The sequence below is a fragment of the Oryzias latipes genome, chromosome 15 (genome assembly GCF_053564925.1).
Source record: "Oryzias latipes strain Hd-rR chromosome 15, Olatipes_Hd-rR_3.1".
NCBI lineage: Eukaryota > Metazoa > Chordata > Actinopteri > Beloniformes > Adrianichthyidae > Oryzias > Oryzias latipes.
Window position 1 is genome coordinate 26,296,512 of NC_136251.1, and position 15,756 is coordinate 26,312,267.

A 15,756-nucleotide genomic window follows, 5' to 3' on the forward strand; every position below is an offset into this window, starting at 1 on the left:
CCTCATCTCCGATGCCTCGGCATATTTTCCTGGCTTGTTTTTCTTCATCTGAGATCTCCTCATCCTCTACGTACAGGCACATTTTTTGCTTGAATAATGAAATTGCCTCACCCAGATCTGGGTCGGACCAGTTCATAGTAGGAAGATGCGACGCCATCACGAACAGCAAGCTACACGTGCAGTTAGCTAGCAGCAGCACGTCACTTATCCACGGACAAGTTGTCGCTTCGGTTCGCGTCGGGGAAATTCTTCTCCTCTCTCGTCTTTTTTTTTTTTCAATCTCTGTTTTCCGCTGCCACCATGAAGTGTTATTGTATCAATGAAGACCACAATAACTTATAGAGGGACCTCGCGCTTTATTCACTTCCAACTTCTTAGCCATACATGAAGAACTAAGGCTCAGGTGAAAAGGCAAACTCCGTATCACTCCGCGTAGGGAACAATATTCATAGTATGTGAGACATATCACAACAGTATTGATCGACAGCCCCTCCACAATCTCACATGCATTTTTGAGATAATTGTTGCAGAAAAAGCTGGAAACTGCAGCTGTTTTTTTCTAAAAGATTCAATAAAATTTAAGTTAGAAGATTTAAAAATAGTTTGATGTGTGTTTGTTGGTTTCAAGACGTCTAACGACAGATCTCCTTGTGCCCTGTCACTCTCACAACCCAATGCATCATGGGAGATGTAGTGCATAAAACGGCCGGAGATCGGTTTTCGGAGCTTCATTGTTTTGTTCACTTGTTCCACGGTCTGATACCGGATTCTGTGGAAAGCTACAGCGCAAAAGACGAGCTTTAGCTGGTATTTTTGTTAGAACTGAGCGACTTTACGAGCTAAATCGGGACAAGGAGGTAAAGACTTTAACCACTTCTGATTGGTCAGACTGATGACATGTGATTAAGCCCCTCAAGAATGATTGGTGGAGACAGTTAAAGGAACGGGGCTTTTCCAAAATACAGCCGAAGGTGCAGCTGAATCGCGGTACGGTCATTCTTATCAAAATGTCTTTAATAAAATAAAATAAACGCAAAGAAAAAGTATTTTACGATCGTTTATATTCCTAACTCCTCAGTGTTTAATCAGGGCCTGTTTGGATGAACACAGAGCTGAAATCCTGGAGATGGGAAATGTTTTTAGATCAGTTAATGAGGGCAATTTTCCACGGCACACTTGACCATCTCCCACGGCACACTAGTGTGCCGCGGCACACTGGTTGAAAAACACTGCACTGGAGCACCACCTTCCACGGGGAAAAAAGGAAACAGCATCTGGCAAGTTCTCTGGGTTTCTATGGAAGCAGAAGCAAGTCATTTCTGTTGCTCTTAACTTTGTGAACTTAAACTGTGTCAAACAATAAGGAAACAACAGAAAACATGCAATTATAACATGTAGGTTAAAGAAACAAACCTGATGTAGATCTTGTAGAAAATATTCCACCTTAATTAACGATTAAATTCAATTTAATTTGATTCAGAAAGGAGCTCCTGCTTCATTCTTAAACCAGTCTAGCTCTGTTTCACGTCGAGCATGTTCCACTTTACAAATGAAAGATCAATTATTTGTAGCTGAATACATTTTGCTTTCTTCACAATTCAAATGTATTCCACTTAAAAACAATTAATAAATGATCTAATGCTCTGCAAAATCACTGATGTTACATTTGAAGCGATTTTACTTTCAAGAGTTTTAGTGATTACATGCATGGTCACATGTTGATGAAAATGATGAATCTCATACAACGTGAAGAAAAGTTAATAACCTGGAAAATAACAATTGAGTTTTGATGAAAAGTAAAAACTTAATCTTGATGTATAATCAATTCTCATGTCTTTCTTTTGGAAGCCCTATCCTCTAATTTTTATGCTCCATTGTTTTGCAGTATAAACATTGGAAAGCGCTTTTTTTATTTTTTATTCATGCTTTCTTATTATGCAATACATTTCCCCTTTGGAAATAAAATTATTCAACTCAGTTCATAATGAGGAGACAAGAAGGCCAGTTTGTCATAGCTCAGGGGAAGCTAATCCAAATGCTGGGACTCAAAAGACAAAGGTTTCCTTTTTGAGTCATCATAAAGTACAAGGAAAACATGAGCAAACATCGACTGATAATGTGTTGTAAATGCAGAAATAAAAGGAATGGCTGCATTGTTAACCACAGAAAGAAGAACAAATGATTGGTGTGTCTGCTGGATGAGTAAATTGATGCTCAGATATAGATAGATAGATGGTCTGCTACAACTTGTTACCAGGGGTCAGTGTTAAAGATTCACTGCACTTTATTTACGCCAACACACATCTGATTTACAGAGGAAAACCAGATCACAAAGGAAAAGGCAAAAACAAAAAAGGACAAAAGCAAGACAGACAGTTCTGCCTTTTCACCCAAGTAATGTTCTTTATTTGCATTGATACTTTAATGACTCTCATTTAGCAGCCTTAAGGGCCGTACACACCGGGACGAAAATCGGCGCACGTTTTTCGCAAGCGTTTTTCAACACGTTTTTTGTGTTCACACCCAGGCGATTTTCGCTGACGATGAGCTGAGTGAACATGCAATTTCATTGCCTGACATTAGATGGCGCTTAATGTAAAACAGAAATACTCCAAGGTGGCGCTGCGCAACTTTACGCTTCTTAAACTCGCTTTTCACTCAGAAGAAGAGAGCAAGTATTTACGCGCTTGTCAGAATCATACAAAGGAAACATGAATATTTCAAGCACCAGTAGCTACAGCTCCAGTTCCAGCGATGAAGAAATTATTGTTCTGTTGAATGATGAAAGACGCCGTTAAAGACGCCGATTTTGGGTACATCCCATAGTTACGAGAAGAGAAGAACATGGGGAGTTTTATCGACTGGTACAAGAGCTGAAAATGTATCATGAGCGTTTTCGGAGATATTTTAGAATGTCCGTCATTATTTCTTCGCGGCAGTGCAGATGCTACTTGGCGTCTATCTTCTTCGCTGGTGTGTGTGCTCAGAAAGGCAGTTTTGTGTTTGAGCGCCCCCAAGTTGTGTTTTACTGTGACTTAAGAAGCTCCAGACACGTGTGCAAAAGCGCCATTCTCATTGGTCGTATAGTTTTTGACGCGGAGCGTCAAACCAAAAAAACGAACCCGAGGCGTTTTTAAAAAAATGACGCTTTTACACATGGCGTTTTTTGCGTCGGTATGCACACTCACATTGGTGCCCTTTGTTTAGTCACGAGACGTTAAATGTCGGCGAATATCGCGTGCGAAATTCGTCTTGGTGTGTTTGGGCCTTTAGACACAAATGTACAAAAACAATCAACATTTTTTGCATTATTATCTTTTTATTTAAAACTATATTTATGATGTGCACAGATGAATATATGTCACTCATATCTTCTGTATGACAATCAACAAAACTGACTCGTATGCAGCCATTTCTCAAAACACTAAAGCCAGAAATTACACTTTCTTTGCTGAACATCATTTTCTTACGACGGAGTATTAGGGCCACCAAAAAAAAAAAAATTAGAGCCACCAAAAAAAAAAGTTAAATTACGAGATTTTATCTCGTAAATTTAGGAGATAAAAACTCGTAAATTTACGACTTTTTATCTCATAAATTTACGACTTAAAATCTCGTAAATTTACGAGAAAAAAGTCGTAGATTAAGGAAAAAACACCGAAGTTTCTCGTTTATTGGAACCTGGCTTGAAGATGAAGTATGTGGAGCCTTTTGTGAAGCTTCATTTCCGGATTATCATAGGTTTAAAACAAAGAGATTCTGAACCTTTTGGCTACTCAAAATCAGATTATTTTTTATTTAAGCGGAGTTTAATATGTAAAATAAGGAGCTCAGAGACACGTTTGGGTGTAGACAATCGCTGCAGCCTTTATTCTCCTTTTCATTCACATTTTTTTTTTTTTTTTAACTTTATTGAAGATATACAAGATACAAATTCAAGTCAATTTTAAGTACACAGACAAAACAAAGAGTAACAAAATGTGCCAGGGGAGCATAAAGAACAAAAGAGAAAAAAAAAAAAAAAAAAAATTTATAAATAAGAGCAGAAAAAGCAGCAACCTTTTCATTCACATATCCTGAAGTTCATTTGTCTCATTACGTCATGAACCTGTCATCCCAACACCAATGCGGAAGTAAACAGTGTTACAAACGCCCCCTCCTGCAGATGAAACATAAAACAATAAAGAGGAATGAAAATAGTGTTTTATATTAGCTTTGGAACGTTGAAAATGCCAAAAAAAAGTGCTCCTCCTTTTGTGTGACGGAAGCGTCACACAGACGTAGAGATCTGGTCTTTGGTGGAGGAAGAAAGGATTCAAGCGAACAGCTGCAGGGACACCGACGACGGCTTCATCGGGCTGCAGAGATCCTGCAAACCAACCATCAATAAATAAAACTTTAATGAATCGTGAATCAAACAAATGACCTTCCAGACATTTGGAACGTTATCAATAAACATTCAGCTCACCTGTTCAACAAAGTTTAGTCGGTCTTCTCTGCGGCTGCATGGCGTTCACCTGCTGCTCTGCATGCCCACTTCCACTGTAATCTCCTAAAATTACAAGTTTTTTTCTCCTAAATTTACGAGTTTTTATCTCCTAAATTTACGAGATAAAATCTCGTAATTTTACTTTTTTTTTTTTTTGGTGGCTCTAAATTTTTTTTTTTGGTGGCCCTAATACTCCGTCGTATTTTCTAGTCACAAAAACAGATGATAATAAATTTCCAGAGCTTTTTTTCTAAAATAGTTGAGTTAGTTTCTTTTTTTCAGGAATAGAAATTGTCCCAAATTATCAATGATTTGGAAATCCCAACCAATTTTTTCCCATCTGTTATGGTTAAAAAGTATAATTTTTGGAATGTAAGCCCTCAGATTGAGGTGGAAAAGTCCCTCTGGAGTGACATTATTTAAAAAAATAAATGCAGATTTGACCTCACAGGAAGTCTTAGTTTTAACAAAAAACAGTCAATGTATGCAACTCTTTTTGTGCTGTAAGAAAAAAATTTATTCAAAATATAAATAACCCTATCAAGATGCAGAAATGTCTTTTGCCAGGTAGATGAATTTTCAGGTGCACAGGTCAACATTCTGAGCTTGCCAGTACATTTAATGAGATTTTTCAAAACAAAAGCTGAAGCTAAAGCTGTCAAGTGGACAGAAGAATCATGACCTGTGACAAAATGTTTGGCTTCTTTCAATGATTCAGTGTCACTCTGAGGTGGTAGGAAAGGTCAGCCTGACAAGCTTTTGCGCATAAATTTATGTTTGGGGGCAATTGCAACCTTTGTGGGGGTTCATTTTCACATTTCTTCAGACCAAATCAAAGAAAGAACCTAGAAAGATGACTGTTTTTTGAAAGCGTTCGACTGAGAGTCCTGCTACTGTCTCTGCCTTTGATGCACCAATGTTTTATTCATAATGATAACTTTATTCATAAAACATTTGATGCTGCTTTCTGTTGCAATGTATGTGTGAGCACCCACCTTACAAAAAGAGAAATTAACATTTAATGGGCACACAACATTTACAACAGATTGCTCATGTCGGTTTAATTTCATATTCGTTTACACAAAGAATCCAAATGAATACCACTTTTAAATAAAACAACTGATTAATTTTAGATTAGGCTTAATGTCATATTGTAAGCAGAGGCATTTAAATCAGCAACCATATGCAGCTTCTAACTGTTTTTAATCTTTTTGTAATTTAAAAATATATATTTTTAGTGAATGTGAACTATTTGCAACAAAATGAAATAGGTAAATAAGTGAAAACACATTATTGCCTGATCTAAAGGGCAAATTGCTACAGGTTTCCTTTATTATTTGCCTACCCAGAAACAAATTTCATTAAAAGAACATTTATTGAAATTATTTAAATGTGTCACCTGTTAAAGAAAACAGAGCCAATGTTTTTTACTTTGCTTTATCATTATTGTCACCCAGAAACCATTTCATTCCACCTCTGTCTCCTCTCTGCACTGAATACTGTCTAGTAACAAAAGCAGGAGGATGAAACTGCATTCATCACAATAAAGACAGTGTCAGTCAGCAGCTTCTGTAATGCCGGTTTGTGAGGGTAAACCGCTCTGTGAAACATGAAACATCCAAGATGCATGAGTACATCAAGCTCAAGGCCCCAACTGACAGTGTGCTCAGTGAATGTCTCAGACAATGGAGAGCAGAGGATACAGTGCTGGAGGACAGATCCTCATGGGAGGACAAACCCCTGCATGGGATCTACCACCGGACCAGAACTGAAGTGGCTGATGTCAAGAAGTCCTACCAATGGCTAGAAAGGGCTGGCCTACAGGACAGCACTGAAGCACTCATGCTGGCAGCTCAGGAACAAGCCCTGAGCACCAGAGCGATAGAGGCTCAGATCTACCACCCCAGACAAGACCCAAGGTGTAGCCTGTGCAAAGAGATGCCTGAAACAATCCAGCACATAACTGCAGGATGTAAGATGCTGGCAGGTAAAGCATAAATGGAGCACCACAATCAAGTGGCTGCAATAATATACAGGAACATGTGTGCAGAATATGAACTGGAAACCCCAAGGTCAAAATGGGAAACACCCCAGAAGGTGGTAGAGAATGAAAGGCCAAAGATCCTGTGGGACTTCCAGATCCAGACTGATAGGATGGTAATGGTGAACCAAACAGACATTGTAGTGGTGGACAAAGAACAGAGGAAAGCCGTTGTGGTGGATGTGGCAGTACCAAGCGATGGGAACCTCAGGAAGAAGGAACATGAGAAACTGGAGAAATACCAGGGACTCAGAAAAGAACTGGAGAAAGCCTAGAAAGTGAAGGTGACCGTGGTGCCTGTGGTAATTGGAGCACTCGGGGCAGTAACCCCCAAGCTGGAGGAGTGGCTACAACAGATACCTGGAAAGACCTCAGACCTCTCAGTCCAGAAAAGCGCAGTGCTAGGAACAGTTAAGATACTGCGCAGGACCGTCAAGCTCCCAGGCCTCTGGTAGAGGACCCGAGCTTGTGTGAGAAACCACCTGCGGAGGGTGAGAGGGGCGTTTTATATATACAGTATATATGTATACTTTTTTCTTATAGTATAAGAGGTTAGTTGGATAAAGTTCTTTGCTTTCTTTATTTAGCATTTTTTTGGCCACTGCTGCATTGTGTCGAAAATGGGGCACACTTGCTGCTGTATTTTCCATCGTTTTTTATGTGTTGGAGGGCAGGCGCTTTGAGGCCGCTTTTATTTGTCTTGCCCGAAGCTCCCTTGTCTTCTCAAGTTTCACGTCTTTGTAGTTTTGAAACATTGTTTATTTGAGATTTCACTTGTTTCAGACCATAACAACATGATCCAGAACTTTAAGCACAGAATTGCAGAGATTTGTTAGTCAACTGGTCTCCTTAACTTTACTTGCCAGAAGTTTTAATGTTTTATTCTGATAAAATTATCATTAAATTCTCCACCCCCCCCACCCCTGAAAGTGGGCTCAGGAGAATCTGTCAATCAAACTTCTAACATTCAGACAGTGGGCACACATGTTTTTTTTTTGAGGCATCTGATTAGTCAGTTTATAACTTTAATAACTGGAGTGCAAAAAAATGATCATAAAAAATTTGGATTGGCAAGAACATGTAAAAAAAAGGTAGAGCAACGATGTTTACTCTAACAAATATAATGACTAAATTACTTTAATGAGCCGGTGGGGGCTTTCTATTTGGAACGCAAGGGGTTTCTCAGTCCCTATTTTTGTATACAGTCAATGGTAGCAACGCATAAAAGCGAGGAATCTTGAATGCAGAAGTCCCAAAATGCACATTTGAGTGTGTTTACATAGACTTTTCATTGGAAGTGGACGTGTGACGATGCGGCTCCATCTCTCTGTCTCAGCAAGCACCGTGAGCAGACACGCATCCACGTCATAAACAAATTCTTCTGTTGTGAAACCTTAGTTTCTTACAAATCACCCTTCATTTTTCACAGTTTAGACCTCGTGTGCACACTTGGTCATCAGTAGTTTTCAGCACACACGCAAATACAAATGTTTAGTCCCGGCAGCTCAGCAGCAGCGGTGTCTTAGCCACGCCTTGAACGCAAAGGTGATGCGATTGTTGTATAGAGTTCATGAGGTGGATAAAAAAGCTGTCATTGTTTTTTTTTTGTTTTTTTTTTTATTCCTGTACAAATCCTGAACTCTGAGGTTTTTCTGTGCTGAAAATGGACGGCGCTTATATGAGCTAAAACACACTGAGTCTAGCTGGTAACTAATGACGATCATCCCCATACACTGCACACAGCATGAGGGATATTGTGCCTTAAATGGAAACTTGCATGCAGGCTGAGCAGATCTAAGACTACATTAGGGCTTATTTTAAGGAAAGCTGCTAAAAAGCATAAACTGCTCATTTAAATCATCACCTGGAGTTTTTGCTAAAAGGTTTATTGTAAGAACCTCAAACCACCTTAAAATCACACCGACCCAGGTTGAGATTGAGGATCATAATCTCCCACTCTTTAGACTTCTACCTGTTCTCGTCTGCTCCAAACACTAGTGGCACCAAGGTAGGACGAAGATACTGTCCCTCATGTCTACTCCTGGGCAGATGTTATGAAAGCTTTAACAAAGTTAACACCTAAAATACAGTAAAACCAGTATCCTTATACTTAAAACGCACTTCTTGTAACACAGCTGCTCCTTAAGTATTGTTCTGTTTGGAAACGTTAAACCACAAACCAAAGATTACAAGTATTGTTGTTGAGGTGGTAAATATATAGAACAAGTGTGGCTATGAAAAAGACACCAAAAATATAATGTTTTAAAAGATTTAAGGCTATCTTTATCCATTTTATCAACACATGTTAATCCTAAATTACATTTTTGAAATATCAATACTGAGGCGATGGTTATTGCTTTTGCAGTATTTCAAGAAAGATAAGCTTTCTTTCAACAAACGCCTTTTTTGTTCCCTGTTGACACTGTCTTGTTTTTCCTCTGGTTTTCATTGCTCTCTTATGAAAATTAAACTGAACTGAACACTTTTTAGTGTTTGCACAAAAAGAATACCCCAGAAAAGTTCTCTGCACGTGTTAGAGCAGACTTCCGACTTTTATTTTGTAATAGTATGGAAAGTATAATCATTTCTGCTTGCAGTTTTTTTTTACTGTTGGGGTTGACTAGGAAGTTATGAATGACATCGCCAAAGACATTGGTCAAAAAGAGTTCAAAGGAAAAATACAAACCTGTGGTGAGGTCACCACACGTGTGATTTTTTTTGTTTGTGTTTACTGTTGTGGCAAATAACCATGAAGACTTGGAAGAACAAAACTGATTGGCAATCTCGTGGCGAACACATAGACAAGACAGACACAGAACATGTCTATAACACGATCAGAGTGGCTTTTCAACTTTTAATTGCAGATCCTCACAGCAGTACCAAGCCAGACCTTCTTCAACTGCAGTTATTTGTTTCTGTTCACTGTTCTACTGGGTTAACTGGGTGGGTGGGGATGGGGGCGGGGGGTGGTGAGGGAGGGGTACCTTCTTTGTGGGATTGTCCTTTGTTTTCTGTTTTGAACAACTTTCATTTTTTATGACTGTTTTATCTGTTTTTATGTTAAGCGCTTTGTGTTTTTAACCAAAATGAAAGGCGCTATATAAATAAATAAAGTTTGAGTTTGAGTTTGATCATCTTGTAGTTTTCATGAGCAGATAAGGCTAGTTAGTTTGTAGTTCTTTACTTTTTTTGTTCCTAAAAAATTAGAACGAAATTCACGGAAGCAATTTGAACGAAGATCCCCCGTCGTTTTCTTTTATTGAACACGCTTCCAAATACATGTGTTTCAACTTTCTTGTAATACATCAAAAATAGCAGCAGAGTGGAATATGTGAAGAAGTTGTCTTTAAGAGATATTTAAAAGGTTTTTGGTTGTCTTTGACTTTTTTTTTAACAACTTTTATTAGAGAGTTTTCTTCTCCTGCAACAATTATCACAGGTTCCTTCTGTCAATTTCAGTAACATTTTTGGTTTCATGTCACCAAATTTTTGTTTTCTTATATAAAAAGATTTTATTTTGTCATCTTTGGGATGATGTTTTGAATTAGAGCTGGGTTTCTTTTTTTTTTTTTTTAGCTTCTACTAAAGTCTGTAGTCTCCTGTGTTTGGTCCCTCACAACTCCCTTTCATTCATGGCTTTCAGTCATTTTAGAACTGAACATGAAAGGGATTGGTTTCCAGGGTATAAGACACAAGCTGAACACTTAAGGGCTCTTTACCTGAATTCCACGTTTGATCCAAAAACCCAAGAAAATTTTGTACCTTAGGAGTCCACATGTTTCCCACATTCTGTTTTATAGAGGAAATGAAAACTGGAACCTTCGGACCTTTAGGATTAATTGTGTGCCTGGAGGAAGAAGGGTACAGCAAATATGCTGAAAATAACACCCTAACAATAGTGACACATGGGGGTGATGCATGTTCAAGAGTTAGAATTCGATCAGCCAAGAGGACATCCCACAAGAAAACATCATTCACTGCTGAAACCTAAACATCATTTGAGCTTCCAGCTGCACAAGAATCCCAAACTCGCCACAAAATCCCAGGCTTTGTGTTAGTGTGGCCACAGCAGTGAATTGTGTACAACCTTACAGAAAAAAACCTGCTGTATAGTTTGAAAAGACATACAAATCAATCAAGAAATGTTCCATTTTCCTTTGCAATATAATAATATAGAAATATTAGTATTAAATTATAAATTCTTTTAAGGCAAAAAATAAATACCTGTTGTTAAAAATGTAACAGAAAAAAACGAGACCATGTTGAATTTTGTTTTGCTTAACCATGTTGCTTAGCTATGTTGGAACTTTAAAAAAACATTGCACCACCATATTAATCCTCTGACCACTTCTTTGACATTTATGTTCATCTTTGACCTTTTTCTCTTCTTGTCTTTTACAAGATTCACTTCTGCCTCCGAGCAGTGGTTTATCTCTAAATGCCTAGATTATTTAAAATGGATATGTGAAGGAGCCACATAACCTTTCAACCGAAGCTCGTGCACGTGCACGCACGCAAACACCTGAGGTGCCATCTTCCCAACTCTTTGAGTTGGCAGATTTGTCATCTGCAGCATCCCTTGTTGCTGCCCGCTGTGACGAAGATGGAAACAACGGAGGGACCCTCGTCATCCTAAGAGCTTCGATATCAGCGCGCGGTGCGCGCTCTCGTTCGCAGTCAGACCGACAACCTGCGGCCGCTGCGCACACACGGTCAAACCAGCAGCACCGCGGAGGATGTCTGGAATCTCTGGGAATTTGGATTGCAATGAGTGTTTTAATCCTTCACATTCGTCCAACAGCTCTGACTCTCACTCGCACTCTACCATGGATGCGGATGAGGAACTTTTGAAATACATCTGGGGAGAGTACTTACACCCAAAGCAATATGAATGGGTTCTAATTGCAGCTTATATTATAGTATTCATCGTCTCGCTGGTGGGAAATTCGCTTGGTAAGTCATTTATTTTAATTAAAACATTGTTTAAATTCACTTTTTAAAAAATCAACAGGGATCAAAGATTCTTTTAATGAATAAAGAAAGAGTGAAAGTTAATTTACAAAGCGTGATTCTGGGGTGATTTTGAAACGGCGCATCTGTGGACATCTTTGGACATCTTTGACACATCTCCAGATGCGTCAAAGCGCACGGTAAGCGCTCTTTATTAATCAGGTAGCCTTTGCATTTTAAAAACAAACGATTATATTTCACAGTGAGCATTTATCTGTGACAACACACAAAATTCTGAATTAATTTACTATAAAATTGCCGGAATTTCTTTTATTCTCTCCAATGTTGCAACAGTGAGCTTAATACGATATTCTCCTGGTTTCTACTGTTGTGTGACAATTTGATTTCCAAACTGGGTACTTTGCATTTTTTATTTACAGTATATATTTTTACTGGTATTATTAATTAATAATAAACTTTTTGCTCCTTTAAAAAAATCAAAGTGGAAAATAAATGTATAAACTGACGTGATTAGGAATTTTCTACTGTTCACATTGGAGCCCTTTTAGGAGTTCTGCTGACGGCTGTCTCACTGCAATCAGTCAAAAGACAGAGGGCGTCGTGCACTAATCACCAGTCAATCAAAAAGACTTGCGCTCACTCAGAATAAGCAATCATGCAGGTCTTTGAACCGAGGATTCAAGAAAAAAAAACATGTGCGGACATGGAATTTGAACCAGCCTCCTATGCCCACTATCCTTGTCCATCAAAAGAAAAATGACACATCCTGTCACTGATGCAAATGGATGCAGCTCTGAGTGAAAAGTTATGTAAAAAATAAATTCAAGAATACTTTTTCAGTGAGAAAGCACTCCTCTTTCTGTGGAGAGTTTCTCCCATCATGCAGCTGAATTAACTGCTAACAAAAACTAAAATGAGAGCATCTCTAATCAGGCCAATTAGGCAAACACATGTAGAACTGTGTTTTCATAAAGATCAAATTGTGTATCCCTATTTTTCTTCTGTGCTTTCTAAAAAGCTGCACAAATCGTGCTTGCTGTCATTGTTGTTTTCAGCATTCAGATCAGCAGCTGGGGGGGGGGGGGGGGGGGGGGGGGTTTGTTGGCCAAGCTTTGAATGAAGTCACTTTACTGCAGGCTTACACATCTTATAGACTGGATTTCTCCCCCTGAATTTTTACATTTTTTGAAGATTTCTTCACCTTTGGGTTTATAAATTCACCCTTTCTCGTCTCTTAATAACTTGCATTTCTTCAAAACGTGTTTCATCATTAATTCTACACTGTAAATGCCTGTGGAGCCAACTTCTTCTGACATAATGATGTCAAGATTCAGGCATTTCTGCTCATGGAGCGTTACGTCACAGGGAGAAAATGGATGTACATCATTTCAACAACGGATTCTGCCTCTGTCAGACCAGGAAAACTCCCACGGCTTTTAACAAGCTTGGGTTTTGTGTCCGGAGCTGGATTCACTGATGATTCAATTTACGGACACGTTTCTACCACAATAAAAAGGGTAATCAGCTCAAAAGGTTATCATTTTTGTTTTGGGGGTTATGTTAGATTTTTTTAAATACATGAACTCTTCAAGTGACTAGAATTTTTTTCACCATTTGAGTTCTGCAGCAAACATTTTAGTCTATAAAGAGCATGGAGCCAAAAATGATGCCCTGTTTTTTTCTTGGTTGGCAGCAGCTCTACTGCGGTTATTCATATACAGCAGGAGGCATGACACATCATGGAACATGATCATGGAGTTTTAAGAAATATATCACCATTTGTAACTGCCCAAATGTATTGTTTTATAAAAGAACATATCATATAGCCTTTATATTTAGAGAAAAACCTAAAAGTCTTGAAATTAACTGATTTTATCACTAGAAAAACAATCAATAGCTTAGGATGTGTGACTTTAATGGTCATTGTGAATAGATAATGGAGAAGGGCATGAGTCAAAATGTATAGGGAATTCAAAAGAGACTCTGGAAAAGCTATTACGTAGTTTTACCTTTCTTTGTCTTTCCAAACTTTTAAGAAAGCAATCTCTAAAAAAAGCAAAAACAAAAAGAAACGTTTTACATGACAGTTGATTAAAAGGAGGCATGACAAGTGCTGCCCATCCCTGTTCCATTTACCTGCAAATTCTGCATTTTTGTTTATTCACAACACTTAGATAAAGATGTGTTTCCTCACATTTCCTCATAGTGGCTATTTGTTCTTAAGTTTGACAAGTTGACATAAAAATAGTCTCCTGTCTCTAAAACAACAGCGGAAAAAATTGTAAACATGACATGCAGAGCTTTTAAAATCATAGCAACACAAAAAATAGAAAGATTATTAGCTTGAAGAAAAAAAACCTGACATTTGTGAATCTTAACAATGTAACCTGCAGTGAACCAAGCTTAATTAGTTTTTAAACCTGTACTCCTCATTTTTTATGTTTTAGAATCATTTTCATACTTTTAATCATGAAATAAAGTAACATTGTGAGGTTTATCTAGCAGAGAGAAATAAATACTATAAAGCATTTTTGAATGTTAATCACTCCATCTAAAACTAAAAAAAATGGCAATAAAATTGAAAGATTAAAAATTATTTTTAATAAGCCCAAGGGAACATATGTTTTGGTCATGTAAAACAACTATAATGAGTAAGAAAATATTGAATTTTTAAACTCAGAAGTATCATGAGACAAACAAAAAGGTGATGAATATTTAACTTCTTTTAACCTGCATATAATTCTAGTGCTAATGATCGGGTTTAGATTCGATTTATTGAAGATGTGTGGAACTGAGTGTTCAATGTTTACTTCTTATTTCTTTTTCATAATAAGCTTACTATAAAATATATGGTCTTCTTTGTTCTGCTAGAAATCCTTGCAAATTGAGTTTTTTTTTTAAACTTACACATTACACAAAGTATTGAAAGATAAATTAAAATAATACATTACAACTAATTGTATGCGGGAACACAATGCAAAAGAAAGCAGTTGCACAAAAAAGTATTTTAAACACTTTTAGGCGTCATCTTTTAGATTTTATAAATGGGTTTTTAATTTTAAAACCCAGTCTATGTGTACTTTTACAAAAAAAAAGTTTTAAAGTCACACTGTTTCGTTTTCAAAGCATTCATAAGAAGCAAAAAGAAGGACTGCATTTCTAATGTGTTCTGGGAGCAGGTTACTGTGTTAGGATTTGAAACCAGGCTTGAGGCTTGCAGCGTCAAAGCAAAGGTGGGTCATGATACAGCAGTTTTTGTCTCAAACTGTCAGTATCATCAGTGAGTTTGTGGAAGGGATTTCTCAGTTCGGAACAGTGAAGAACTTTACTCCCCAGGGCATGCAATTCTGGAAAAGGTTCAAGGGTTCTCGGGGGAAATTACAGTCTCTAAATGCCAGGGCTGGAAACCAATTTATGATGGGATGGCCTTCAAGGACATGCCAATAGAAGAGGAGAAATGTTCATGCTAAGATGATTGTTGAGCTTATATGAATTCTATAATGCGCTGACCTCAAAATGATAGAACAAATGCTGAACGTGTTTATCTAGCTTAAGTCAAAAAACAGGTTTGACTCTTTGAAATCCCCCTAACGGCAAACCAAACAGAATGTGGTAAAGTGAAGGTGTTTCTTGGAAGATTGTGTTTCTGTCCTAACATGCAGCAAAGTGCATGTTGTGCCTGTTTTACAGTTAGTTGCTGAATCCAAAAATGTCACATGATGAAACGGTTTTCCTCAAGAAGGAAGTCATTTATCAAGTGCATTCAACTTGTGCACAGAAATACAGCTGGTGTCTCTGGGCACAAGTTAATCCCAGATGGACAAAAGTATAATGGGTTGTAAGCTTGGATAAATCAATGCCTGTGTTTTTTCACTGGGAAAATTGACAGAGAATCCGGCCAAAGCCCCTCCAGTTCATTGTTTATAAAAGAACGTCTTTGCATGTCTGAGTTGCATATTGATGAGAAGTCTTAGTGAGGACCGCAAAATCAAAATACCATCATGAACACAACTTCTAAGTGAGTCTTTGGGTATTCAATTCAATTCAATTCCATTCCATTCCATTCAATTCAATTCAATTCAATTATATAACCCAATATTACAACGATAGTCATCTCAATGGGCTTCAAAATTGTATAATAAACATGAAATCATAAAGAACATTAAGTCACAGAATTCAATAGGTAATGGCTATACTAAACTAAACCGAGCAAACTAAACCGAGTAAACTAAACTGGGCATCCCTACCCTTGGAC

The 15,756-nt window shown here is 37.8% G+C and overlaps 1 protein-coding gene and 1 long non-coding RNA gene across 3 annotated transcripts in view; one reads left to right on the plus strand and one right to left on the minus strand.

Moving 5' to 3' along the window:
• Positions 1 to 3,611: 3,611 nt before the first annotated feature.
• On the minus strand, positions 3,612 to 5,695 carry LOC144984224 (uncharacterized). The gene is made up of 2 exons (XR_013647970.1): positions 4,060 to 5,695; positions 3,612 to 3,876 (listed from the first exon to the last, which is right to left on the minus strand). It is a non-coding gene; the product is annotated as an uncharacterized LOC144984224 (long non-coding RNA).
• Positions 5,696 to 11,104: 5,409 nt separating this feature from the next.
• Positions 11,105 to 15,756, plus strand: part of hcrtr2 (hypocretin (orexin) receptor 2) — a 45,169-nt gene continuing 40,517 nt past the window's right edge. The window contains exon 1 of one of the 2 annotated variants that reach the window (XM_078932487.1): positions 11,105 to 11,483. In XM_078932487.1, coding sequence (XP_078788613.1) covers positions 11,267 to 11,483 — 217 coding nt within the window. In that variant the 5' untranslated portion in view covers positions 11,105 to 11,266. The remainder of the gene's footprint in view (positions 11,484 to 15,756) is intronic. The other variant, XM_004077422.4, reaches the window with a different exon arrangement.